The 27,036-nt window shown below is 35.9% G+C and overlaps 1 protein-coding gene across 3 annotated transcripts in view; it reads left to right on the forward strand.

The window, feature by feature from the left end:
- PRKG1 (protein kinase cGMP-dependent 1) overlaps window positions 1–27,036 on the forward strand; it is a 1,140,935-nt gene that overhangs the window by 124,754 nt on the left and 989,145 nt on the right. For all 3 annotated transcript variants that reach the window (XM_019738600.3, XM_019738591.3, XM_019738608.3), the window contains exon 2: window positions 26,439–26,605. In XM_019738600.3, the coding sequence (XP_019594159.1) occupies window positions 26,439–26,605 (167 nt within the window). The remainder of the gene's footprint in view (window positions 1–26,438; window positions 26,606–27,036) is intronic.

The following is a 27,036-nucleotide window of genomic DNA, read 5'->3' on the forward strand; positions in this document are numbered from 1 at the left end:
ATAAGTAATAAATGAATGGCTATACTTACTGTACTTATTCCATGACGGTGACAGTTGGCACTAGACTCAAGAGTACGCCCTCTTCATGGCCATCTCTCTCCTCTTGTATTGTATGTACATCTCTCATACCTTCTGCTGTACCTCTGGTGTCATCTTCCCACTAAATATTTTGGCAGGAACTTTAGAAGCATATATTGCCCTCACCCAAGACCAAGCTGCTTCCTGTCAAATAAGAATGGCACTTGGCAATTCATGCTTTAATCTTCTCCAGGAGTCCCTATGGTCTAAAACCATAGGATCAAATCTTTAGAGCTCTATCTTTCCACATGTATAGCAAAGGGCAAAGCTGTGTGATGGCATATAGTAGAACAAATTGGAATTATGCAGCACGACTTTCTCCCACAAACTAGAGAGGCATTCATCTTAGTGGGATGTTACTTGTAGATGATTTCAGCATAGCACCAAGAGGCTTGTGTTCAAACACCACTTCTAACCCCGACTTTGTCAGATGACAGGTGATGTTAGGCAAGTTCCTTAACCTCTTTGGGAAGAGAGAAAACCTTGATCTGTGTTGACTCTTATGTGTATACACATATAATTAATATTCAGTCTCTAATCTCCAAGGAAATAATCATTTCCTGAGGGGAAACTCACATATAATAACCTAATTAATATAAATCAAAACTACACTTTATAGATAATAATTATTGACATATTCTTCTTGGTTTACTTTTAAGAAAGAAAAGAAAAGAAAAGAAAAAAGAAAAGAATAAAGAAAAGAAAAAAGAATAAAACAGCCTATGACTTCCAGGAACTGACACTCATAGCTAGACTTCAAAGTTCTTACAAACTGATCTCACACTTTAAACTAAGCCATGTGGTTCTCCTGTTGGATATAAACAATCTCATAGATTATCTATTTCAGATTGGGTCACTGTGAAAGCAACAAAATAACAGACATTTCCCTCTCTCACTAAATGTGTCACTGTGGCTTCTTTACCAATTGCAACTTTAGGCTTGCTCTAGTGTGTAGATAAGATTTATTGAGATTTCCAGTCATGGAATTGCCCCTGCTTTTTGTCAATACCCAATCTAGAATGAACCTTCACTTCCTTAGAACCTCCTCAAAATTATCCAAGAAAAGCCCAAATCCTATATTAAGTTCCTTCTAACTCCCGCTTACTGAGATGCCTCACAGTTCCCCAGGTGTGAATACTCCCTTCCGACAATGAGTCAGACACTCAAGTCATTCAACTGGAGCTAGTGATCTTTAGCTGAAGGACACTGACACTTCCAAAAACTCATTCAATCAATGATTGATGTCAGTTGTGGGAAATCATAAAACGCTATACCAATGTGTTACTTTGTTCTTTAAAAACAAATCTTAGTATTTTTATCCATATACATATGGTTTAAAAAATCAGCAAGAACAGAAGGACTTATACTGAAGAACAGTATCTCCTTGCAAGCTTTTTTCCCATCCCAACCCCAAACAGAAACATAATATGGTGTCAGTCTACTCATTTTAATCAGAAGCTTGACTGCCAATATTTAATTGCCAAGAACTCCTTCTCATTCTCTGATTATCCTTTCTTCATTGTATTCTCTTAGATTTTTGTCGATGCAATATCCTCTTGACTCTCTCCTCTGTGGATGCAAATTTTATGTCATTATGATTCTTATCATTAATATTATTCTAGGTAATTTTGCTCTCCCTGAAATGCTGTGTGTGTGTGTGTGTGTGTGTGTGTGTGTGTGTGTGTTTTGCTTTCCTATTGTAGAAGTGATCCTTGATTGCCTGTTCATATTGAGAAGAATGAGGCTTTAAGAAAGTTGACTCATGTTTGTTGGGATGGGCCTTGATAGCATAGATAGCCCTCATACTTTTGCTCTCTAAAGACTTTGTTCTTATTTACCAATTTGTAGTTCTGTCCGAATTGTAAACAATCATATAAAAAGTTTATGTCTGAAAGCAGTCATATATGAAGATTTTTATGTATGAAACTTGTTTTTATATTAATGAAAGTATAACTTCAACCTATCAAAATATTAGGACTTTAACCCTAATTGTCCTATAATCTTCTTGTTTGCTTACAGAAAAAAACAGGGAAACTCCCCAAAGGCTTTGTTAAAGAACTAAGTTGCTGTTTAGTGAACAATCTAGTTTGCATATCATTGCTGTCTTTCACCTCTTGGACAGAACTACTGAAAAACAGGCTATTATTGTACTCAGTTCTATCACAAAGAAGCTCTCCACTGAGTTTATATCTGACCCCAATATTCTAAGTATTTTAAGTATTTTAATCCATTTAATTTCTATACCAAGTCTATGAGTTGACTTACACATTCTCCATATAGGTTTTAAAATATTGGTATTACAATTTTTCTTTGCTTTAAAAAAATGGAAAAAAATGTGATTCTGAAAAAATATGATTCTTAAAAAATAGTGGTGCAAATTATGAGTATGGATATCAATTCCCTGTTGAATTTAATTTTGGTTAAACCTAGAATTACATATGTATACCTGTTTTCATGGAAACCAAAAGCTATCCTAATATTTCAAAACTAAGTTAGTTGTTTTTATCAGTATCTTTACGTGGGACATTCAAATAATCTGAAAGTACATTTACTGTCTGCTGTCATAAGTTACTGCATCTATCTTACATTTGTGGATTTGCTTTGGGAAACTAATGCTGCTTAAGCTTTTAACTCCTAATCTGCAAAGTAAGGGAAAAAATAAGCATTATGGAAAAGTTATGGCAATAACATGACCCCTTAGCTGAAGAGTCCAAGCTGAAATGCCTACTATCTGTCTACATTTACAGTTGGGAACAAAGAATTACAAATCAAATGCATCTAGTTTTCTAAGGTGTTGATGAACAGCTTTATGTAAAATCTTACTTTTAATTGCCATGGAAATATGTTACTTTTGCCATAATTGAAATTAAATACATGGTAATTAGAAATTAGCTTTTATTGCTTATTTAAAAAATAGCAATAAGATAAGAGTATGTAAAAAAGAGTAAATGTTCAATATTCATGTCTCAAGCTTAGTGCTAGTAGACATTGATTTAACAGCGAAGACTTTTATTTGATGTGAGCTCATGCTAGTATAATAAAAATATATTTTAATGAGAGTCACTTTTAGTTACTGGTAATGATGGCCTACAAGAAGCCATCTTGACTTCCAAGTTTTCATATCACTCCTACTCTCTCTTTTTGGCTATCGGGAGTAGATAGAGTCTTGGAGAATTTTTCAGTAGATTTCATAGTGATGATGATGATGACGATGACGACGACGACAATGATGCCATTGCACATTTGTAAGCACCCTTGGGCTTTTGACATATTTTCATATGCATCATCACATTATTTTTACCCCTGCCTCCAAGTTTTTCAAAGCAGGAAAACACAGCAGCAAATATAAGAAAGAATATGCTTAAATATCTGCCTGCAAAAGCCTGGAAGTCTAATTGAGTGAGAAATTGCTTTCACTTATGGTTGCATTCTAAGGTAGGGTCAGGTGAGAGAGTCAGGCAAGTAGGCTAGGAGAGAGCCTCAGAAGGTCTTCATAGATTTATACTTGCAAATGAGGCAAAGGGACATCTACAAACCATATTTGAAACTTACATATATTTTATTTTGCCAGAAATGCATTTTGAAAATTTAGAATTTAGTGCCTTTTGGTAGCCAAGTTTCCTGAATCCCCATCAATCTCCATTACTTTCACCTGGATTGTACTTACTCATTTGTGATGGCTTCCCTTGTTCTGAAGGAAGGGCCACCTTGTTTCCTAACTCTGAGAAACTCCAGTCACATCGTGTTCTATGTGAATAGGGCTCCTAGGAACATCAAAATATAAGCCTTTCTGAAGACACTGTAATTTCCCATACCTGGTGTGGAGTATGGAGAGACTCCACCTCTTTGGGTTGAAGTAGGAAAGACTTCAAGAAGGGGATTTCTAAGATGGACCTTCATGAGTTGACCTCATTCTCATGGTTTTGCTTACATGGTCTGACTCATAGGAAACAACTGGAAAATTAGGAACCTGGATTGTTTAAAACTTCAGTAAATCACTGCTTCTGTTTACACTACTTAGTCATCAGCTCAATTGTCCAAGTCAGAAGCCTGTGAGTCATCCTAAACTTATTCTTTCTTCTGCCACAGTTGTCTATTAGGGACTTCTATGAATTCCCTTTCTAATATTTCTCCAGTATCCTCTCTACTCTCCATCATTATAGACTCAATTGTGGTCCAGGCCTTAATCATTTGATGACAAATTATCTTTCTTTGACTGTGAGACCCCCCCCCCCACCACCTAAAAGGCCCCAATGCCTCTCCATAGCCTTCATGATAAAGAGAAAGTTCCTTAGCATGATATTAAAAGTCCAACATGGCTTAGTTCCTGAAACTCTCTCCATTGTCTCTTGATGCACAATTTCACTAGCAAACTGTATATATCATTCTATTTTATGTCCTATACCTTAGCTCATGTTATGCCCTTTGTCTGAAACAACCTTTCTCCACTTTGATGGCAATGCCTTACTTCTTTTTAAGGTTTATATCCAGGATTACCTCCTTAAAGGAGTTTTCCCTGGTTCTCCTGTATTATTGATCATCAGTTGTAACACAGTGAGGAAATCCAAGATCTTACAAGAGAACATTAGACATCTCTTGTGCCCATCTTCACATGACATCAGCCCACCTGTTTAACTGTTAGCCATTGTTGCAACAACCAACTGTGCACAGGTGTGACCTGATAGCACCATGCCTCAGCTATACCTCACCTCTCTTTTTCTCTACTATATCCCACTTCTGAGGTGTATGTGTGTGTGAACCTGACATGGATGAGAGTTACTGGTAATGATGGAGAACTCTAGATACCAGTATACAAATATTCTTACCTTCTGTGTTTCCCATAGACAAGGCTAAGGCACATTTTACAGGGCTCTGTGGAGGGTCCCCACTGGCATTAAGCCCCAGTTGCCCACTGCAGTTATTAAATCAATCACTGCCAGAATTGGCTCTCTTTCCTTTTCTTCTTATCTCTTCCTTCTCCTGTTTATTGGGACCAATTCCCTTAAGAATTTCCCTTCATGTAAGCTCTTTTCTCAGTCTCTGTTTTCTGGGAGATACCAGGTTAAGACAAAAGATACAAGAGCATGGATATATGTAAAGAAAGCAGAGTCTCAAATTCCATATGTATTTTCAGAATTTGCAATTTATATATCCTTTTCTAAAGCTGACCTGCCTGAGAATATGTATGAAAAAATTTTCAACAAAATACTTGCAAGCATAAAACTATTTGTCATTCTATGGAAGAATTAGAATAGAATTACATTTTCATTAAGAAGTAAAAGGAGTGAGAGATAATTTCTGTAGTTTAAGAATTGATCATGCACTTCTAAAAATGGATAATAGTGTGCAATAAAAGAGTGATACAACAGTTTATTTTCAGATGTCCTTATTAACTCTTTTGAAGAAAGTACCTCCATTGCAACTTTTTAAATGTATGATGAAAAATTTTGGATACCAATTTAAAAATACAAATTGAGGCATATAGTTTAAAAAAACATTTTAGGTGAGATGTGAGCCAAAATCTGAAGTCCCTTGCTCTAAATCAGGGGTTTTCAACTGTGGGTCATATTGGAATCACCTAGAGAATATTAAAAATACTAATGCCTGGGTCCCTCTGCCAGAGATTCTGATTTGATTGGTCTGGGCTAGGGCCCAGGAGTTATTATTTTTTTAAAAGCTTAGCAAGTGAATATATTGGTAGCCAGAATTGAGCTCCATTGTCACAGAGGGCTCTCACCCCAATAGTATCCCAGGCGTAGCACTTACCACATCATGCAGAAAGGTGGTTTACTTAGATGCCTACTGGGGTCAAGTAGGATCTACAAATCAATCAAGTAGACAGGTTGGGAAACTGGAATGAATTAGAGAACAAATGCCCATCTAAAAGAAGCAGCTCAGAATCAGTTTCAGGTGACCCATGACTTGTTAGAAAAGGGGCCCATTGATGCCAAACATACTCATTTTTTCAAGAAAAGCAGGAACTCTAGTTTGTTTCTTTCATGCGAAATACATGACTTTAAAGCCTTGCCTAATTTTTTTCTCATCACCTCCTGTTTATTTCTTTCTTTTCAAATGCTATTGCAGGCCAAATATAACTATGAGTCAAATAGCATCCATGGACCCACAGTTTTGCAATCATTGGAATAATTACATGAGAGTCTTGCCCTCTAGCCTGTAGGATCTTTAGTGCAGGGATAAGATGTCTCCATTCTCTTTCTTGTACTGACACTTGGGATATGATGGATGAGTTGTGTATTTATAAAAATGGCATTCTTTACATTTCTGTGCACGGTTCTCAAAGAAAAGTACATAGTTGAGACAGCCAACCATACCCATGTATAGCTTGTTTACACTTACTTTATACCAAAATCTTTAAAATGATCCTGCCTCTTTGTTTTTTATGGAAAGAAAATATTGTTTCATTGTTATTTTAGGAAAAGTAAGAGACCAACTCCTTATTAGGGAAAAATTCTGAACCTTCTTCATAATGTTAAAGAAGAATGAAATTTACAAAAAGATGTTTCATTTATTTGTTTGAAAGGTTAATTCAGATATGAAATGATTCTGGATACTTCTAGTTGTACTTGAAGCTATCATTTGATGCTTGAAGATCAAGATGTCTAAAAGAGGTTAACATTGTAAAGGAAAAAAAAATGAACAAAAGCATGCTATCTGTTTCAGAGGCTAGAAAAATCTAGCAAAACTTTAATTGTCCCCCAAGAGGGTTAAATGCTTTGACTATTTATTGGTTAAAATGGCATATGACAGATATTTGGAATTTAATCAAAATCATTTGTATCTTCTGTAGTTTTATTTCCTCAAGTAGAATGTATGTCCAATTTATCACTATTTTGCCTTTTATATTTCAGTGATTAACCAGGAAATTGAGTGGGTAATATATGGGAAAAAATGAATTGCATTTCTTGTTCTGAGATATGTGAAAGTGCTATTTCTTGAAGTTTTATTTCTTTTTCTTCCATCAAAGCTCTAAAATCTTTCCACGTGTAGAAGTCCATACAACCAACTGCACATGACAGTACTACAAGTGACTTCTCTGTTTTTGATAGAATTGATATATAAATCATGGTTCATGCAACTTTTGGTTTGTTTAACTTATTAAAATGGAAGATGGAAGTGGAAGGATAGGGTACAGTTTATTTGTTTTAAAATGTACATTACAATACCAAATTTTCAGTCTCCTAGTGACTGTTCCTAGTTTATAGTTGTGCACGCCTTTTTCATTCAAATAACTTTCATGGAGCACCTACTAGGTAAGAAAGGTTCAACTAAATATTTAGAAACTCTCCCACTGTGCAAGCTTTCTTAAAAGGCTGAAATACTTCTGTGTGTGTGTGTGTTGGGATGGGGAGATGGGCATATCTGGTGGAATTTTTGTGAGAATCATGCCTTAAGTAAGTTTTGTCTGTAATAAGTTTTCTCAAGAAATGATTGCACAATCAACTATGTAATAACTGGCTATTTTATTTAGCTTAAAATGATGCATTTCACTACTGTCTCCCTTAGCCCAAGAAATAAACAGAAATAAAAATTCTTGGTATAATTCATGTGTGGGTTTGAGGTTAAAAAAAATTGAACTGAAGAACTCTTGCATAAGGAAATATTAGAACTAGTTCCTTCTAAAATTGAGGGCAGAACCCCCACCATTTCTCCTTATTTCCATTTTGTTCATCTCGGTTTGGTTCTGATTGGGCCACGTAGCTAATAGGCTGATGTCTGCCTGAGGCTACTCGCCCTAAACTAGCTCCTGGTTTTCAGCTGGTAGAATGACTTGAGACGTGTCAAGTAATATATATGTATGTACGTATACATAACATAAACAAATTATATATTATTTTATGTATTTTGATATATACATAATTAGAATATATAAAATATGTAATTTAAATATATATATGTGTATATATATATATATATATATATATATATATATATATATATATCTTACATCCCATTTACTTTCAAATTAAAATGTTAAGGCAATTTATAATAAAAGACATCTATTTAATAATCTTAATAAAAGAGACATTATAAAACATAACATAGTCAACATCTGACATGTTACAAAAGTTGTCATCATAAGGCTGATTTTCATGTCAACCCTTCCTAAAAGTTCAAGGTTTTTTATTACTAATATGTAATTTTTTGAAGACATCTTATTGGGGAAGGTAGAATAATTATGTGAGAGACAGAACTCTCTGCTAGTCTGATTTCATACAGAGACAGAGTATGGACAATCTAGAAAAGTGTTTCTCCACACATGGTCTGTCGACATCTGCATATATAATTTAAGGTACTTGTTAAAAAGGCAGCGACTAGCTGGATACAAGCCCAGATCTGCTGAATCCCAGTTTCTGGGCTGGAGCTTCCATGTCTGCATTTTAGCCTGTCCAGATGAATCTTACAAGGAAATTTGAGATGTGTAATAGAAGAGTGGATGATTAGAAGTACCCACAGTTATCCCTCTTTTATATGGATAAATCCAAATCCTTTCCCAAGAGAAATCCACAGAGGTGGGGGTAGAGTACAAAGGTTCTGAGCTGCCTAGAGAGGATCTGCTTGTTCTGCTACCACCAGTCTTGCAGGCTTGTTTGCACTAAGCCCACCAGCCACACATACCAGTTATAACCCCAGCACCTTCCCAGGAGACTGGCGTACCTTACTGTGTCACTCTTGCAAAGTAGGCACCTTTCCCCTTTCTGCTCTTCATCCACGACTGCTGCATTTCAATGATTACTGTTATCAGGTTTGCATTAATGATTTCCAAATACCTAAATTATTATCCTGGTTACTGTAGTGGTATCTTCACAATGATCCTAGAAATAGCTGTTCACTTAATGCTCACTTTACAGGTGGGATAACCGAGACTCACTCAGGTTATTCAGTGATGGCCAAAAAAAGTGAGGAAATAGCAGAAAAGAGACTCAAACCCAGATCTTTCTATAGCCATTCTCTGGGCTGCTGCCATGCTAATATTCGCTGCCTGGCTTTCTGGACAAGAGTGTGGAGAGCTTTGATTTCTAATACCTTAGCATAGTTAATATGGGAAAGAGATGGCCTAGTTCTTTATTTACTTATCCCCTACAAGCTTTTACATATGATTTTAATATCAAAGGGAGGATATTAAATCTCACTCATGTAAATTTTGATGAACAATAATTCACAGCTAAAAAAAATCTATTGCATAAAAGGGCAGATAAGATATGCATTAAAATGGTAAATAGTACAGGTGTCAATGAGAGAGACAACATGCTGTTAGAGCATTAACTTGAATTTCCCCTCTCCCCCCAAAAATCAGCCATGTCATAGCTCTTTTCTTTGTAATGAATTCATTCTTGAGTCTTGATAATAAAGCTTTCTATGACTTTTATCGCCCTGCTCCCTCATTTAGATTGTAATTTAAAGTGAACTCATAAGAAAACAAAACTTAAGAACTCAAAAATCATAGAGCCTTATAGATCTCAAAACTGAATTCAGAATTTTAATGTTACTCAGTTGTTTCTGACATCTGCCATTATCAAAAATCTAAATTGTATTCGCATTGCTTCTAGATATAACAATTATCTGTACTTTTAAAGACTTTAATAAAAAACAGCTGAGGGTTTAATATTCTAGGTGGAAATATTTGCAAATTGATACACTTATTGAAAATTCTAAAACCTGTGTTCAATCGTGGGCAGAGCTTTGTCACTTAGATTCCAAGCAACTTGTATTCTGATCCTGGTTGTCGCATCAATTCACTCTGATCTTGTCAGCATCTTTGTTTTTAAAACCAGGGGTTGAATCTCTACATGATGATTTCTTGTACTTGGAAATATTTTGATTCTTGGAATAATGTAATATTCATTGTGACATACACTAGACTTGAAAATGCTTTACAAGGATACCGAGTACTCTGTGTTACTGTAAATTGCCTGGGAATGTAGAAAGTTGAGCATATATGTCAAGAAACAAATGGAGAAAATAATAGTGAATGCCAGCCTCCTGTAGTTCCTTTTTTTGTCATATACTTAATTGGGTGTGAATCTCTACACTTCCTGTAGAGCTATTTCTAGAACAGAAATATATATTTTAATTACTTTCCTTTATTAGATATTTAAATACCATCATAGTTATATATCTGAACTACACTAAGGTCTTATTTGACATCTGGAATGACATACCATTTCCCCCAGAGTCTGCAGTATTTGGTATACTATCATCCCCAAATCTTGGTTCATAAACTATCATTAAAAAGTATTACTAATTATAGAAAAGTAGAATATAACTCAGTATACCAATGTATAGGTAGTCTAGAAACTCTTTTTGAATGATTAAATTGATGAAGAATTTGTTTTTTAGCAGAAATTTTAAAAATCCATTCATTCATTTCCTTAACAAGTATTTTCTTGCTGGATGTTAATTCCCTGTCCATATTGGGTTTATGGACTACTGGGGTGAGGAGAGATATTGAACAAGAAAATTCAAGCATGATGAATTTTACAAATAGAGAAGTAAAGGGTGCTATGGGAACCTAAAAGAGGGTGAATTCATTTAGTCTAAGGAAATGGATTAGCAGAGACCGGCTGGGGAAAACTTCCCTGATGAATGGACATTTAGTAGACATCTGAAGAACAGGCAGATAATAAGCCCAGAAATGATTTGAGGAAACCGCTTTAAGCAGAGGGAACAGCTTATTTGTAATTCTTAAAGCAATAGAGAGTGTTCCTTTTGAGAAATTAAAAAAAGACTAATGCAGTTGTAGTACAAGTTGAAAAAGGAGAATGGAATATGAGGTAGACAAGAACTTCAGTGTGTTTGAAAGTCAGTGTCGAGATGTTGGTCTTATTTAAGGGAAGTTATTAAAGAGTTTTAAGAAGGGGTGGGCCAGACTTCAGAGAATATAATCAGAGTTGTATTTTTTAATAACTTTTTATTTTGAAATAGTTTAAGACTCACAAGAATTTGCAAAAAGAGTATGGAGGGTATTCATGTACATTTCCCCAGTTTTCCCCAGTGATACTATGTTACATAACCATAGTACAGTGTAAAAACTCAGAAATTTCTCTTTGTACAATGTTATTAACTCAAGTATGGACTTATTTGGATTTCACAGTTTTCACATGGAGACTTTTGCATTTTGTTTTTGTTTTTAAAATTCACGATAATGTGTAGAAAGGACGGGAAGGGATTAAGTACGGATGCAAGGGGCCAATTTGGATATTGAGAAGTCTCTAAATCAATTCTGAAATGGAGATGATAGATGAAGATACCTTAAACTAAAAATGGCATGGATATGACTAGAAGTGGATAGATTCAAGAAAAATTTAAGAGGTAGACCTGATCAGTGGGGTCTTGGTGACTGGTTATGGAGTGTGAGGGAGAGGATGATGTCAAGATAACCTCCAGACTTCTATTTTGAGCAACTGGGTGGATGGTGATGTTAGTGGTTAAGGTTCAGAGGTCTAGAGGAGAAGCAGGTTTGTTCAGAATGAAGAGGCATTCAATGTGACCATGATGAGTTTGAGGTACCTGTGTAGGCAAGAAGACTTTCAGTTGGAGCTCTAGATATAGATTTAGGGATTGTCAGCATATAGATAGTAGTTTTAGCAAGTTTATCTGTGGATAATATGTTAAGTTAAAAGAGAGAGAAAGAAAAGGCTTAGAATAGAGCCCCAGGAACTATATATGTTAAATGGGTTGACAAGAAGGAGAAGCTAGTAAGGAGACTGAGAGGAAACAACAGAGTCAGGATCTAAGAGGGACGGGGGCAGGGAAGAGGGAGACAGGGGAATGGGGAGGGAGATGGAGAGCGGGAGAGGAAGGAGGAGGTGGGAGAGGGGACAGGAAATGGAAAGAAACAGGAGAGATAAGGAAAATTAGTAGACTGATATTATATATATAAGCAAAGGAAAAACAGTGTTTCAGAGAATAAAATATCCTGGTAACCTCTGTCTGTTTGCTTTGACTCCATGCAAAGTCATAATTGAGAAGTTTCTTGTTCTCTGTGTGTGCAATTGTTTTATTTTTAAAGTTTGGTATTTACAGTTTTGTAAACTTACCTTCAAAATAAAGGGTCACATTGTTTCTGTCCTCTAAAATGTTATTTTGGATGGATAATACTTGAATATGCCATATTTTGTTAATTAATTTTTCCTTAAAGTGAACAGAAACTTTAAAACTGGGCAGAAAAAAATTGGGAAACTATGTATAAAAGTTTAGGTTGAACAAAATCTAAAGTATTTTTACATGTGGACAGGTAATTAAAATGTATTTCACATGCTGTGTCATGTATATGACAGTACATACCTCGACACCTGGCCCAGGCTTTGGGTTAGATACTGGGTATCTTTAAAAAAATCTTCTCAATTGACTCTGATGCCCCAGTGTGGGTGGAGAAGATTGGAACTTAGTACTCTGACAATCTTAATGGAAACCTTATTGGTACTACTATAATAAGGAAGGGCATGCTAAATAAGTTTTTCTGAAAGAAAAGTAGCAGCAGTTAAAGAAATAGAAGACAAGAAATTTGGAGTTCACCCATTGAATTGGGAAGTACGCCTCAAAGGGGATTCAATGTTGGAATTAGTGAGGCAAAGTTTTGATTCATAGTAGATTTATGCTATGACAAGATGAGGCATGAGTTAAGAATAACATGCTGAAATAACATCTCCTAAGACCATTTGATATTAGATGGGGAGTAAAGGTTATACCAAATAAAGAAAGAGGTAACTGAAGGCTAACACTTTAGTTAAAGAAATGATACAAGAAAATGTTGGTAATTAAATGTAGTAATAAGAAATGCATTTGGATTTTGCTAGAACTATGATGGGGGACCATAATAAAGAGGATAAGAAAACTATATGCCAAATTTAGTATAAGTTAGCAATGGAACATCTAGTTCCATGAATTTAGGCAGAACTCCATGTTGCATGAACTGAGTATGGACAAACAGGTAGCTGAGAATGTCATCATTTCCCAAAAAAGGAGATTAATTATAATTAAACAAAATACTATTTACTTATGTATTTACTCCCTACCATGTTGTCAAGAGAATTTAAAGTAGCTAAGAAGCTGGGTTTAATGGCTAAAATTATCCATGAAAGTAAAGAATACATAATAAACATCATACTAACTTCAAGAGTCCAGTGTGAAATGAGGTATTCATTTTACTAATCATGGAGGAAGCTTTTTTCCCCTCAATAGAACTTGAAAATACTGTACTATATTTGGTACAGAAATCTGAATGACCCTCCTGGTGTAGTCATTTCTCTGAATGGTGTCATTTACAATACAATACTCGGCTTAGGAAGTAAATGAAGGGGAGGGTAATGAGGCTTATACAATGTTGAGTGAGTCAACCTATTATTAATATTGAGTCACTTTCAAGTTCTCTGTTGCCCCTTTCTGCGTACCGGTTTTTTATCTGCAGTAACTTGGTATGAGAATCAAATCTGTTAAACAAGTTTCTTGTATGGATCATCCTCTCAGGTTGCTAATGTTGTCTTTCCTCCACTCGAAGGAACCCTTCTCGCTCCAAAGATGGCAGTCGCATTTTGATTGCCAGTTTCTCTGATAAGTGAGGAGGAATCCAGGCTCTTAAAATATTCAGATATTCACCTTTTTTAGAACAGATAATGTGGCCTTCTCTCCGTATTGCCTTACCACAATAAACTTGGCAGACTTTAGTACATATCTATTTTGTATGTGTGGTATATGTGTATCGTGTATGGTTTTTTAAATGTGGAGGATGACAGTAAGTCTTATTGGCTTTCTTTTGAGTAATTATTCGTATGTTTTCAAGCAAATTTCAGTTGCTGTGATACTCTTATGCTTAATATAATCTGAGTAATAAAGTCATAGTAAAGATATTTTTAAATGAGTTTTTTTAATGGCACAAAGAAGAACAGTGCTTACTGTTGCTGGACTAAGGCACAACATTAATTTATAATAAATAATTAAACCATATCAGAGATGGAAAGACCAATGATTTAACACTAATCCTATTGGAAAATACAACTCTGGTGGGAATCGAAATGAAAAGGTAGGTGTTCCTTCTTGAAATGCTTCCTTCTCGTCACCTCCCTGATCTATACTTTCCTATTTCTGGCATTTCTCAGTCTCTTTTGTGAGGGCCTCTCCCTGGATCCTCCCCTAGGTTGGTTTCATTGCCTGTAACTTTTCAAAGCCTAAGCCATCTCAGTCTATACCACCGATATCTATTCAGTTGCTTAAACTGGAAACCTATGACTGCTCCGTTTCCCTCATCTCCACATCTAATCTCCCAGTAAGTCCTAGAGCTTCTAGTTGCAAAATACACTTTCAGTTTATTCACACTTCTGCCCATACCTACTGTCACTCTCCTAAACTAGGCCAGTATTATGTCTTTCTAGAAAATAGTATAATAGCATCTTTTCTGAGCTTTCCTTCCCCTCTCCTTCCACCTGCAGTTGCCCCAGTTCATTCACTGAAATCCTGATTCTTTTTTTTAAAAACATAAATAAAACCATGTCACTATCCTCATTTTACCCTGTTGGTAGCTTTCCATTTCACTAAGAATCCAGTTCTTTCCCACTGTCTGTATGACCCTGCCTCAATGAGCCCCAGCTCATGTCTCCAAATTCATCTCCAGCCATCCTGTCTCTTATCAGAAGGCTCTAGCTCACAGGGGCTTCCTTTTGCAAACATGAATCTGAAAACATTTTGTTCCATTTGCTTCAAGTGTCTCTCTCATCAATCTCCTATGAGGTGGCTCATCTTATCCTTAAATCTCAGCCTACATATTACATTTTCAGACAGGTCTTTATTTCAGATCCCAAATAGGTCTTCTGGTACACCCGGAACAGCGTGGCCTTAGAAAAGGGCTATGGGGTGGAAGTAGAATGATACATCAACCATTTTACTAATGAGCATGACTGATTGTTCCTGGATGTTTTTATTGGGAGGATAAGGTGAGATAATATGTACAAAAGCACCGCAATTTAAAATCCTCAAAAGACTTTCTCCTAGGCCGCTCTCCTTGTACCTAGACTCTACCCACCAGCAATGGTAGAGTGTCATCATGGATTACTTCCCCCTCTTTACATTCCTTCATCCTTTTCCCTGCTCTCGTCATTCATTCCAGAGAGTGACAAAAATGCAGAAACATGAAAAGGCAGTGTGTAGAGTGCTTGTTCTACAATCCCTGCCTCTTTAATAGCACCTTCACATCTGTGGGTAGGTCATAACCCAACCACTCCATGAAAGAGTCCCCTGAACTTCTGGAAACCACTGCCCCAGGAATATTCTGGAATGACTACCTCCTGTCCTCCCTCTGCATCTCTCTCTCTCTCTTTTTTTTTTTTTACAGTGAAAAAGTTTTGTATTTAGAATTAGCCAGCTGGACTCAGTTTAGATGATCCCAATTTTTTGGCACCATCCACAGCATCATAGTCGTCAGGAGCCAGTGGAACCTGTGCCTTTTTCTCTCCATCAGGCCTGATGGGGTGTTGACCTTGGCCACGTCAATGTCATAGAGCTTCTTCAGAGCCTATTTGATCTGGTGCTTGTTGGCCTCGACATCCACAATGAACACACGTGTGTTGTCTTCTATCTTCTTCATGGCTGACTCGGTAGTTACGAGGAATATGATGATGGCATAGTGGTCAAACTTGGTTTTCGTGCGGGTGCTCTTCCAAGGATATTTAGGCTGCCTTCGGAGCCGCAGTGACTTGGGCCTTTGGAGCTGCAGTGACTTGGGCCTTTGGAAGGTGAGTGACGTCCGGATCTTCTTTTTTTGTGGCTGTGGACGACTTTCAGGACTGCTTTCTTTGCCTTCAAAGCCTTTGCTTTGGCTTCAGCTTTGGGAGGGGCAGGGGCTTCCTTCTTCGCTTTGGGCGCCATCTTCGTGAAAAGGGTTTCCGCGACCCATTCCCCTCTGCATCTTTTTGTTCCATCTAGAAACCTCAGGGAGAAGAGCCAATGTCTTGGCTCGCTTCTGCCTGAACTCGCCTTGGATTCTAAGACCTCACCTTTACTCAGTACTCCATAACCTCAGCAACGGACTCCCCTCCCCTCTATAGCCTGTCTCTGACGTTGGGAACCTCAGCATGGCAAAGCCTTTACGTTCCCCCTTTGACTGGCTGGAGGCATTCGGACAGTGTTAGATTATGTCCCAGCAAGTGTGTTATTTGCAATTCAACTAAATTTCATGTTATAAACCCCGTGTCTTCTGCATGTATTTATTATACTCATCCCCTTGGCTTCATGGCCTGCCTAAACTTCTTTATGGCTTCTCTGTTTCTGTTTGTCCTTCTCTCACTGTTGGTTGTGAACTTATTTCACAACGGATCCATTTTTAGAAGTGATTTTTCAGATTTGTAGGTACGGCTTACTTCATAAATACTGTACTTGTGTCAGCAGCAACTCTAGGTCACTTTTTAAATCATTTTGTGGATAATTATAGTTGTGGTATAAACTCATAAATCACTATAGCTTGTATTTATCTGCAGTGGCTGAATTTGAACCTAGAATTTTTGTGTTAGAAAAATGATAAATATTAACTCTTTGTCACTGAAAGAGGACAAATCTTTAAAGGACAGCATGGTACAAGGAGATAAATAGTGGATTCAAGTTATAAAATCATATTTATCTTCCTCCTTCCCTTCCACCCTTTTTTCCTACCCTCTCAGTCTTTTTCAGTAAAAATTTTTTTAAATTTATTTTTTAAATTTATTGGGGTGACAATTGTTAGTAAAATTACATAGATTTCAGGTGTACAATTGTGTATTACGTCATCTATAAATCCCATTGTGTGTTCACCACCCAGAGTCAGTTCTCCTTCCATCACCATATATTTGATCCCCCTTACCCTCATCTCCCACCCCCCAACCCCCTTACCCTCTGGTAACCACTAAACTATTGTCTGTGTCTATGAGTTTCTGTTTCTCATTTGTTTGTCTTGTTCTTTTGTTGTTTTTGGCTTATATACCATATATCAGTGAAATCACATGGTTCTCTGCTTTTTCTGTCGGATCTTGAGAGTGTAATGCTTTTTCAGTAAAAATTTAAGGTAGCTAACTCTTTAGATTATAATGCATAAATCGATATACTAGCATGTTTTGTTAAGTTTATAGATCCTACATATTATATTTCTACTGTAATAATGTAGATACCATTTAATGGTTAGCATCTTATATTCAGAATTCTTTGAAATATATCTATATTATAGGTCATTAATTACATTAATTACAAAATGGTGACATTTCGCAGTTTTTGTTGGGATATTCTATTTTTATCTTACAAGCACAATGAGAGTTTCCTTTTTATTTTGAATTCAAATACAGATATTACCTAAATTGACAGTAAATTTTTGTACACTTTGAACATTAGAATGGTTGAAGGTATGAAGAGAGAGACACACAGAGAATATGAATATGTATCTGAAAAGCATTTATTTCAGTTTGACAGTCACCAGACCTGAGTTCTACTCCAATCTCTAACAAACTTGGCAGGCCTCTAACCCCTTGTGCCTCTGTTTTCTTAACTGTCAAATAGGGATAATAGTAACATCTGTTCTGCCTGCCGCACAGGTTTGTGGCAATAGTAGAATGGAATATTCGATGTGGATTTGGCTTGAAAGCATGAAAGGGTCTGTTCAGATGAAAGATCATATTTTTTGAAACGTGGCTTTTTCAGTTTTGCAGAATTAGAGATAGGTGAGAAGAACATCTGCTTTCGGATTTTTTAATTGGGGTACTATCTTCAAATTACCAGTACAATTTAGCATGGTGGGCTTAGAAGTCGAGCAATTTAGTAGAGCGTGGCTTAGAAGTCAAATGGACTTATCTTTTTGAATCCTGACTCTACCTGTCATGTACCGGTTGCACAACACTGGATAGGCTATACTCATATAACTGCTCTGAGTTTCAGTTCTACCCTGGCAAACATAGCAAGTCATTGTGAGACTTAAATGAGGTAAGGGTCTTCGTTGGGGAACATTGAGTAACAACTTAGCAAATACCAGTAGTAGTGGTACTGCTACTACTGCTACTACTGCTACTATTACTATGATGATGACTCATGTTGTCATTATTGGTTTATTTTTCCCTTTGGTTATGAAGCCTGGAAACCAGAGAGCTCTTACAGCTAGGAGCATGATTGTTTGGTTTTAATTATTTTAGTTACTGAACAGTTTTCTCAATATATATGCCATCTCCCTTCAGGCAGATACAGTGTCAAATGTGTTAAAGCCTAATGTAAACCAAGCTGTTTGGAGATGGAATTGAACCAAGATCATCAAAGTAAATGATCTACCTCCTAGGACCTGCATGTCACTATAACGAGGTTCTAATTTTCTGGAAGCATCACCGGAGGAAAGAATGAATGATCCAAGTCATAATTTTCAGCCAAATGAAAGTATACACATTTTTATTTTTTGGTGGTGGCGGTGGCGGGGGAGGTGGTGATTGGTAGAAACATGTTACTTTCCTGATGCTGAATTCAAACAAATGTAAGGTAATTTATCCCAAAGATCAAATATGAGAAGCATCTGAACAACTGAAGTTTTCTAAAATGATTCATTGATGATCAATTTTAAAATCAAGCTATTACAATAATTGAAATGACAATGCATAACACATGGTGATGAAACACATGGTTTTCAAAGGACAACGCAAAATATCATGGTACCAAGTCCACCCTGGGCATCATGGGTACCATAGGCAGGATCACCCTGGGTGGTGAGGAGCTTAATGGGTGCTCACAGTGTGATCATGTTGACCTTGATGGAAACAAGTGAATTCTAGGAGAACTCAATTGTTTGCGTATTTTGAAAGATAAAAAATTGCTTCAAAATATCGTATTGCAATATGCCAAATGTTTTCTTTCCAATCATTGCTCTATTTTGCAGTTTAAATATCTAAACTTCAAAAATAATATTAATTCATAATCAGGCCACATGGTTTTTACCTTCTGTAATGTAATATGTATGGTCTTATTTATTCTCATGAAAACCACTTTACAGCACATGTCTGAAACTCCACAGTTCTACTTCTATGATATGAAAGAGGAGCTTATAGGATAAGAGTTTTATCTGTGCTCTCTTGGAGACTGCCTTACTTTAAGTTAGGCTCGCTAGTTGAAGTAGTTGTAAAAGGGATCTCTGGAACACTGAGTGACTAGAGTAGTTGACAGGGAAACCTCAGTACTGACTTTTGGATATTAATGAAAGCCTACAAAGAACGTTAAATTTTATTTTCCTTTAATTAATATAAGTCTGCGCCATCTGTTAACATCTAACTAGTGATTTTGAGAGCTACTTAACATTGGTCCTAGTCATTGAGAATAAGGTGAACATATTAGTTCAAAACGAGAAGCCTTAAAGGATATTTGAGTAAACAAATGTTTTATGGGTTAGCATCTTCTACTTGCCCCGATCATTGTTTTTCATCAGAGTTATAATATCTAAATTTCATTCAGATGCTCATTTATGTTAGAAATACATAAAAAGTTAGGAGGAAAATGGCAATTGAAAATTATTTGATGCATGTAATAGATGAAAGATCGATATTATTAGTCACCTAAGAACTATGTCGCTGTCATATATTTTGGCCTCGTGATTTCCATGTTTTGTATCAAATACTGATTCTAGACATGAATGCTGCAAATAGTTTTGATTTCTTTTTGATTGTTTTTGCTATAAGATTTTATTAGCTATGGTAGTTGATTGATGTGAAAATACAGTCTGAAACTTGGTAAAAACTGATTTTCAGTTTTGAGGAAATATCTAAATTGGCCAATAGCTTTGTGGGATTAAATTTTATCTTTGAAAAATGTGGGCTGATTGATATTTCTTAGCTCCGCCAGCTTATGCCTACCTACAGAGATCATTCAGGAAAGCTGTTAGACAAGAAATAATACCCACTGTTTGAGCAGAATCTTAGCAGTTGGGGCAGTGAGAGGATTACTCCAAGAGTTTTTCTTGCCTATAGGTTGTTAATCAAATATTTCCTAGTAGATAGGTAGAGTTAACCTGTTTCAATAACTCCTGGAATTAGAAACTCTTCTTTTTCTTAATTATTTTTTTTCAGTTACAGTCGACATTCAATGTTATATTAGTTTCATGTGGACAGTGGTTAGATATTTATGTAATTTATGCATTAATCCCCCCAATTAGTCTAGTACCTACCTGGCACTATACATAGATGTTGCAACATTACTGACTACGTTCTCTATGCTGTACTTTATATCCCCATGACTATTTTGTAACTACCAATTTGTATTTCCTGCAATGATTTCATTTGAGTTAAAGAGCTCTGCACTATCAATGGGGGTTTGGACTTCTGAATTGCCAACTGCAGAGACTATACTGTAGATCAAGGTGACCTCAAAATTGTATTGACTGCTTTTCCTGTCATTTGAACCTAAAAGTAACCATTGAGAGCTAAAGAGATTTAGTGAGGGTTTTTTTTTTTTTTTTTCTTTCCCCCAAAAAGTTGATTATAGAAGTTTTCTACTTTAGCTGATTTTTATTAATAGTAATAATTTAATAGCTCTGACTATTTTTTAAAGTACCTGGAAGTCTTTGTCAAATGAAGGGCTCACATGTTAACTTTCACATTTCTGGGCATGGCCAATTGAGTCATATCTACTGCCTGGCGTGTGTTCCGGGGAAACTAATCTAAAGAGAGGAGTACTTTACAGCCTCTGGAGATGGCTTGACATGGAGATGAGACCTTATTCTCTCCTAATATTTAAAAGTTGCCTGAGAGACCAAGTAAACGTAAGATTTATGAGACAGTTCCAAAGAGTTTCACATATCAAATTCCTTATTAACATGATACTAACTTATGCTTTTAGTATGCATTAATTGTTGAAATGCATGACAGAAAACTTCTATGAACTCAGTAACATTTAAATATAAGTTTATATTATTTATTCTTTATGTCTGATATATTACCTGTAAATCATACCTCCTCTTAGAGTCCTTCACTGGATTCCTAACACTGGAATAAAATAAAACTCTTATCACAGCCTTCACGGCCCTGTGAGACCTGACTCCTGCCTACCTTTGTGATCTCACTCTCCTGTCCCTTTCCTTCTCACTCACTCTGTGTGTCAGCCACACAGGTCTAATTTCTGATCCTTGAACAGATCAAGATCATCTCAACCTCTGGACCTTTGTATGTGTCTTTTCTTTTACCTAGAATGCTCTTCTCCATGATCTTTGCATGGCTGGATCCTGCTGTCATAAGTTCTCAGCTCAGAGAAGCTTCCTGACCACCAGATCTGAAATGGCCTTGGGCTGCTCTTCGAAATAACACGAGTGCTATGTAGATATTGCTAGCCAACTCTATGATGACCACAACACAGAATATCGTTTTATTAATGTTGAGAAAACTAATGAGACTCTGTTTATTATTAGTGAATAATACTGGCTCGCTTGCTAGAGAAGTAGTACATACTTACATTAGAATGTCCCATTTTTACCTAAGATTGTGTAGAAGACAATTTCCATCAAATATTCTTTGTTGTTGTTTTTTTCTGTTCAGGAACTTTCTCTGCAATAAGCAAATGAAGAAGTGGACTTTCCAATTCATTTTTTTAAAACTGAAAGTTTGGAAGAACTGTTGCTAATCCTGGCATTAAATTATCTGGGGATATTATACCACTTAATGAAATTTTTGAGGAAGGAAAAGATCATCATGTTGGTTATAGCATTTATAAATTAAGCCACACTAAATTCTCAGGGTGTTAGAAAAATAATCTAAATCCAGTGATGTGCTGGAGCCAACTCATATAGCTCATTAGAACGGCTTGTTAGACTTTCAGGAATTTTACAAGTAGGTTGGCTTAGCATTAGTAGCTTGAAATTGACTGTGGTGGGAGTATTTATACCATGGAAATTGGCAAAGACTACAAACCATGGCTCCCCCCCCCCCACTCTCTGCCGAGAGCTAGTTTACCCCCACACTATTATATATAACCAATATTTCAGAGACTGACAATGTGATGACAACAACTCAATAGGGCTAGCATGAAATAAGCAAGTGACTGTTATGGATGTTTGGATTTAAAAAGCCACAAATTTGGGGCGTGGAAAAATAAAAAAAAGCATTTTAAAAAGTAGATTATTTGTTCACAGAAGCAGATAGGAAGGATCAAAAAACAAGATCTTTGTATTTTTCTTCTTAGACCGCCCAGGTCAGGCTGCTGATTCCTTGCAAAATGTTGTTAAAGTATATACTCTCAGAACAGATAACCACCTTCTGGAACTTGTGTTAGCAGCTTTCTCCAGCTTCCATACTGATAACACAGCTCAAATGATCACACATGTAGCATCATATTTTAGTTACAGTGAGTGTTCTTCAGGAAAAGAAAAAAGATTCAAAGAAGAGTTACATGGGGGCTCTGATTGATTATAATGTATAATGTTGGAGCAAGTGGAGACTGATGAGAGTTGACCTAAGGTTTCAAGCCCTTGATTGGAAAGGACTTAAGAGAACATTACACAAAGAGGCAAAGCTTTAAGTATAACTCACTGACAAGAACATCTTTGAGTTATACTGCACAGAGGTGCAAGATTTCTATCTTGCAGTCAAGGCAGAGATGGATTCTTTGTGACATTTCAGAGGCAACCGTTATTGGACAATACCTGTATGCAGGCATAAATGATATAACATAGGTCCTCTATTTCTCAGTGTTTTAAAGTGACACAAAAGCACACATGAAAGCCTCCAGTTTGTTTCTTCAGAGACATGAGATCAGATGTCCTCCACTTAACATGAAACTTGAGAAGCAAGAGCATCCTTAAATTCCCGTCTTCCCCCTCCCCACTCCCACACTTTCCATAACCACTTGACAATGTGGATGATTCTAAGGGATGACTGTGTTAGGCCTCATTGTCTCATCATTTTGATGTCTTCGTAAAATAGGTTAATAGTACTGTTTATGAGTAGAGAGAAAGTGGTTTTCTTCAATCTTCTTTGGACTGAACTAATTATTTTCTTGGAAGAGAGCTTTATTTCTAATCTTGTGGCATTTCTAGGGCTTAGATTTTTAATGGAGCACTATTAATATTTCCCAAAGGATAAGATACCATCTGTAGCTAAACATGCTGGGATTCCGGGATTGATAACATCCAGTCTTTGTTATATTAGAAAATATGAACCCGTTGTAGGCCACATTCTCTGACCCCCGCAAAATAAAGGAATTTTTAGTAAAGGGAATATTATCAATTTGATTAAAATTAATTTCCTGAAGATCAAATAAGTCCTGGTATTTGGGAAAGTAATCCTAGAACAATAGAGCTCAGAAGTCACTTAAAGTGCTACTGGTATTCTTGAGGGCAGGAATTGTGAAGTTAATTAAGAAAGGAGAGCTCATAAAATCATAGATGGGGACAAAGTTTTACATCTTATGTTGAAGAGTCAAGAGAAACAACTCTTTCCCTCAGGAGACATAAAGTTTTGGCAAGCCCGATTAAAAAAAAAGAAAGAAAAGAAAAAGAAAAAACATGCAAAAAAAAGTGTAAAATGAAATAGCCCTGTCAAACTAAACTAAAAGTTTCACAAACAGACTTTTTAAATAGAGCCTATTCTGAAGTCCTTAACCACTAGCCATTCGTCACCATCTCTTTATTAGGTGAAAATTCCTGCTGTTAGTATTTAAACACAGGCCATATGGAAGAGAATCTGTTTAAAAGAGTAATACTGAATATACAAATAACAGTCAACCAGTATTAAATGAGTAATAGATTATTATTTTTCTTTTTCTTCATAGCACACTTTTCATAAACTACCTTTAAAATGAAAGGTTTTCAGTATAAAATAGCATTCCCATTGTAGACAATTTTATAAATGGAGGAGAGTAGAAAGAAAAATAATGTAATTCTGTTACCAAAGGCAACTGGTGCCAGCATTTTATTTCCCTCTGATATTGTTGCAAGTTTTAATGGTATAATCTAGTCCTTCCTTTCCTCTTACTGCTGCTGCAATTAATACTACTACTACCTTTGCCACCCACCATTTACTGAAAGTAACATTATATTTTCACTGGTTTTTTCATATAATTCTGTAAAGTTGGTAATTTTTAAAATGCCATTTTACAAATGATAAAACGGAAATTCAGAAAAGTAAGACAACCTGCCCAAGGTTTAATAGGTGGCACGGTTTGGATTGGGTCCCGGATACATGTAATAACTTCAAAGACTATTTTCTTTATATTTCATCACACACATACTTTCTTAATCTACAAGTAATTCTGTGTCCTGCTTTTTCACTTAAAAAATAGTGTGATAATTACTCCATATGATTTTTTTCATAAATGTAATTTTAATTGCGTTATGCCAGTCCTTTTTAAGAATAGTTTTTATAGTGATGACTTTTCAATTGTTTTCATTTTTTTTAAATTTATTGGGGTGACGATTGTTAGTAAAATTACATGTTTTCATTTTTATGTAGAACTTTTCATTACTTAAAACCAATTTTTTATAAAACATAATGTATATACAATAGAGTATTACTCAGCCCTAAAGAAGAATGAAATCTTACCATTTGCAATGATATGGATGGACCTAGAGAACATTATGCTAAGTGAAATAAGTCAGACAGAGAAAGACAAACCATATGATCTCACTTATTAGTATGTGGAATTTAAAGAATAGTATAAATGAGCAAACGAATCAGAAACACTTTCAGAGATATAGAGAAAAAACTGAGGAATGCTAGATGGGAGGGGGGTGGGGATGAGGGAGAAGGTGAGGGGATTAGAAAGCCCAAATTCGTAACCACAGGATTGCCATAGGGATACAAAAGACAGTTTGGGGAATATAATCAATAATGTTGTAAAGATTTTGTAGGGTATCTGATGGACATTTGTCTTACTAGGGAGACCACTTCATAGACAGGGTAGATGCCTGACCATTGCAATGTACACCTGAAGCTGAATATCATCTATATGAATATAATGAATGTCATCTATAATTATATATTTATATATATATAGTCACAAGATGTGGAGAACAGCATAAGGAATTGAGTCAATGGAATTGTAACAGCTATATACGATGTCAGAGGGGTAGTAGATTGGGGGAGGAGGGTTATCACTTTGTGAGGGGTGTAAATAAGTTAACTATTACATCATTTTGAACACCTGAAAATAATAAAGAAACAACAACAATAAAACATAATGTGTGAAGGCTAATACAGTTAGACTGAGGTCTAGATGAAAAGCCACCCAAAAATGGCAGCGCTAATGCTTTAGTCAGTATTTACAACTACAAGTCATTTCCCTGAAAGTCACTTGCTAAGTAAATGTGGACAAAGCTCGTAGTCAAATGCTTTTGAAGTTAAGACTTTTAATATACAATCCCAAATGCATTGCTTCCCCTCTATGTAGCTAAGGTCTTTGCTTTCATCTTATCCAGTTTCTGACTTCTCTGACAGTACTCTGATTGTGTTCCTCCTGACAAAATACATTTTGGTTTCTGTTCGCTTTGATTTTTATATCCTTAGGAAGTCATTTGGAGCTTATTATCCCAGTGAATCAAATTATCACCATCTTTTAAGTTCTGCAAAACTTTCCTGTTAACCACTGAATTCCAATTATAGAATTTGTAAATATCTTTCACACTGACTACATGTTTAATCCCTTGTCTAAATCATGTTGTGTTTGAAATATCTTGTTCAGTGCAGACTTATCTTCCTTATTACCTCAATTTTAGTTGATGAAGAAATAAATATTCTCTACAGAAGGATGAGGTATGGATAAATAACTGTCAAATTTCTACCAGTTGTTTCAAACAGCAAATTAGAAATCCAATTCTTACCATTTTTTTTAATCCAAAAAATTTCTTGAGCACCCATACTATAACCAGTATTGTGATAGACACTGGGCAAACAGTAGAGAAAAAAATTAAAAATGATCTCTCCCTTCATGAAGCATACAGTCTAGGAGAGGCATAATACTTCCTGATGTCCTTTTATAATATATAAACATAATAATAATAGTGTTCTATAACATTTTGTATTTCATTCAGATTTATTCTTAAAGTGAGTTTCAAACTTCAATTTAAAGTATTTGTCCATTGGTTTCTTCATAATCTTTGTGGTTGAAAAAACAGTCTAAAACAAATATGGAATTCTGTGATTTTGCTTTGTTTGTTTGTCACATATGCATTAAATGGTACTTTACTAAGGAAAGTTTCTCAGTGCCTTTCCTGTGGCCATGGAATTGCTTTGTTCTCAGGTCTTTCAGAGAATTATCGGATTCTTAACAAGAAAATGCATTTGTAATGTGCTGGAACACTGTTTGGCTCTGCTAAACCTCACACACTGTGAAAGCACTTGTCAGATGTGCCAGTAAATCTTCCTCTCTTGCACTAGGTCCAAGGATCTCATAAAGGAAGCCATCCTTGACAATGACTTTATGAAGAACTTGGAGCTGTCACAGATCCAGGAGATTGTGGATTGTATGTACCCAGTGGAGTATGGGAAAGACAGTTGCATCATCAAAGAAGGAGATGTCGGATCACTGGTGTATGTCATGGAAGGTATGGCTTATAACCCTGATCTTTTGACATTCAAATATTCCCTTTTATCTTATTAGCCTGTATACAGATGACACGCGACAATTCCATTTTTACCTTTTTTGTTGAGAAACAGTTTGAAAAGACGTGGAACACTACTTAGATACTAATTGTATGAAGTGCTTGTGTTTAGAATAGTAATATGAAAATCTCGTATTTTTTCAGACATCAGGCAAGTATGATAATGTGGAAGAAAGCTATTTACTGCACTGAGTAAGACCGTACAATGTCAGATCACGGAGCAAGCGCACAAAGCTTTAGTGGAAGCTCAGGTCTATTGGAAGTATTTTTGGTCAGATAATCAGCGTCTTCAACTCTAGCTTTAACTTGCAGTATATGACTACATTTTCTGCTATGATGCTTCCATTAAAAGAGAATGTTTTCAGTGTTTTATA

Source organism: Rhinolophus sinicus, chromosome 15 (genome assembly GCF_057876585.1).
Source record: "Rhinolophus sinicus isolate RSI-liver-muscle chromosome 15, RSI-T2T, whole genome shotgun sequence".
NCBI lineage: Eukaryota > Metazoa > Chordata > Mammalia > Chiroptera > Rhinolophidae > Rhinolophus > Rhinolophus sinicus.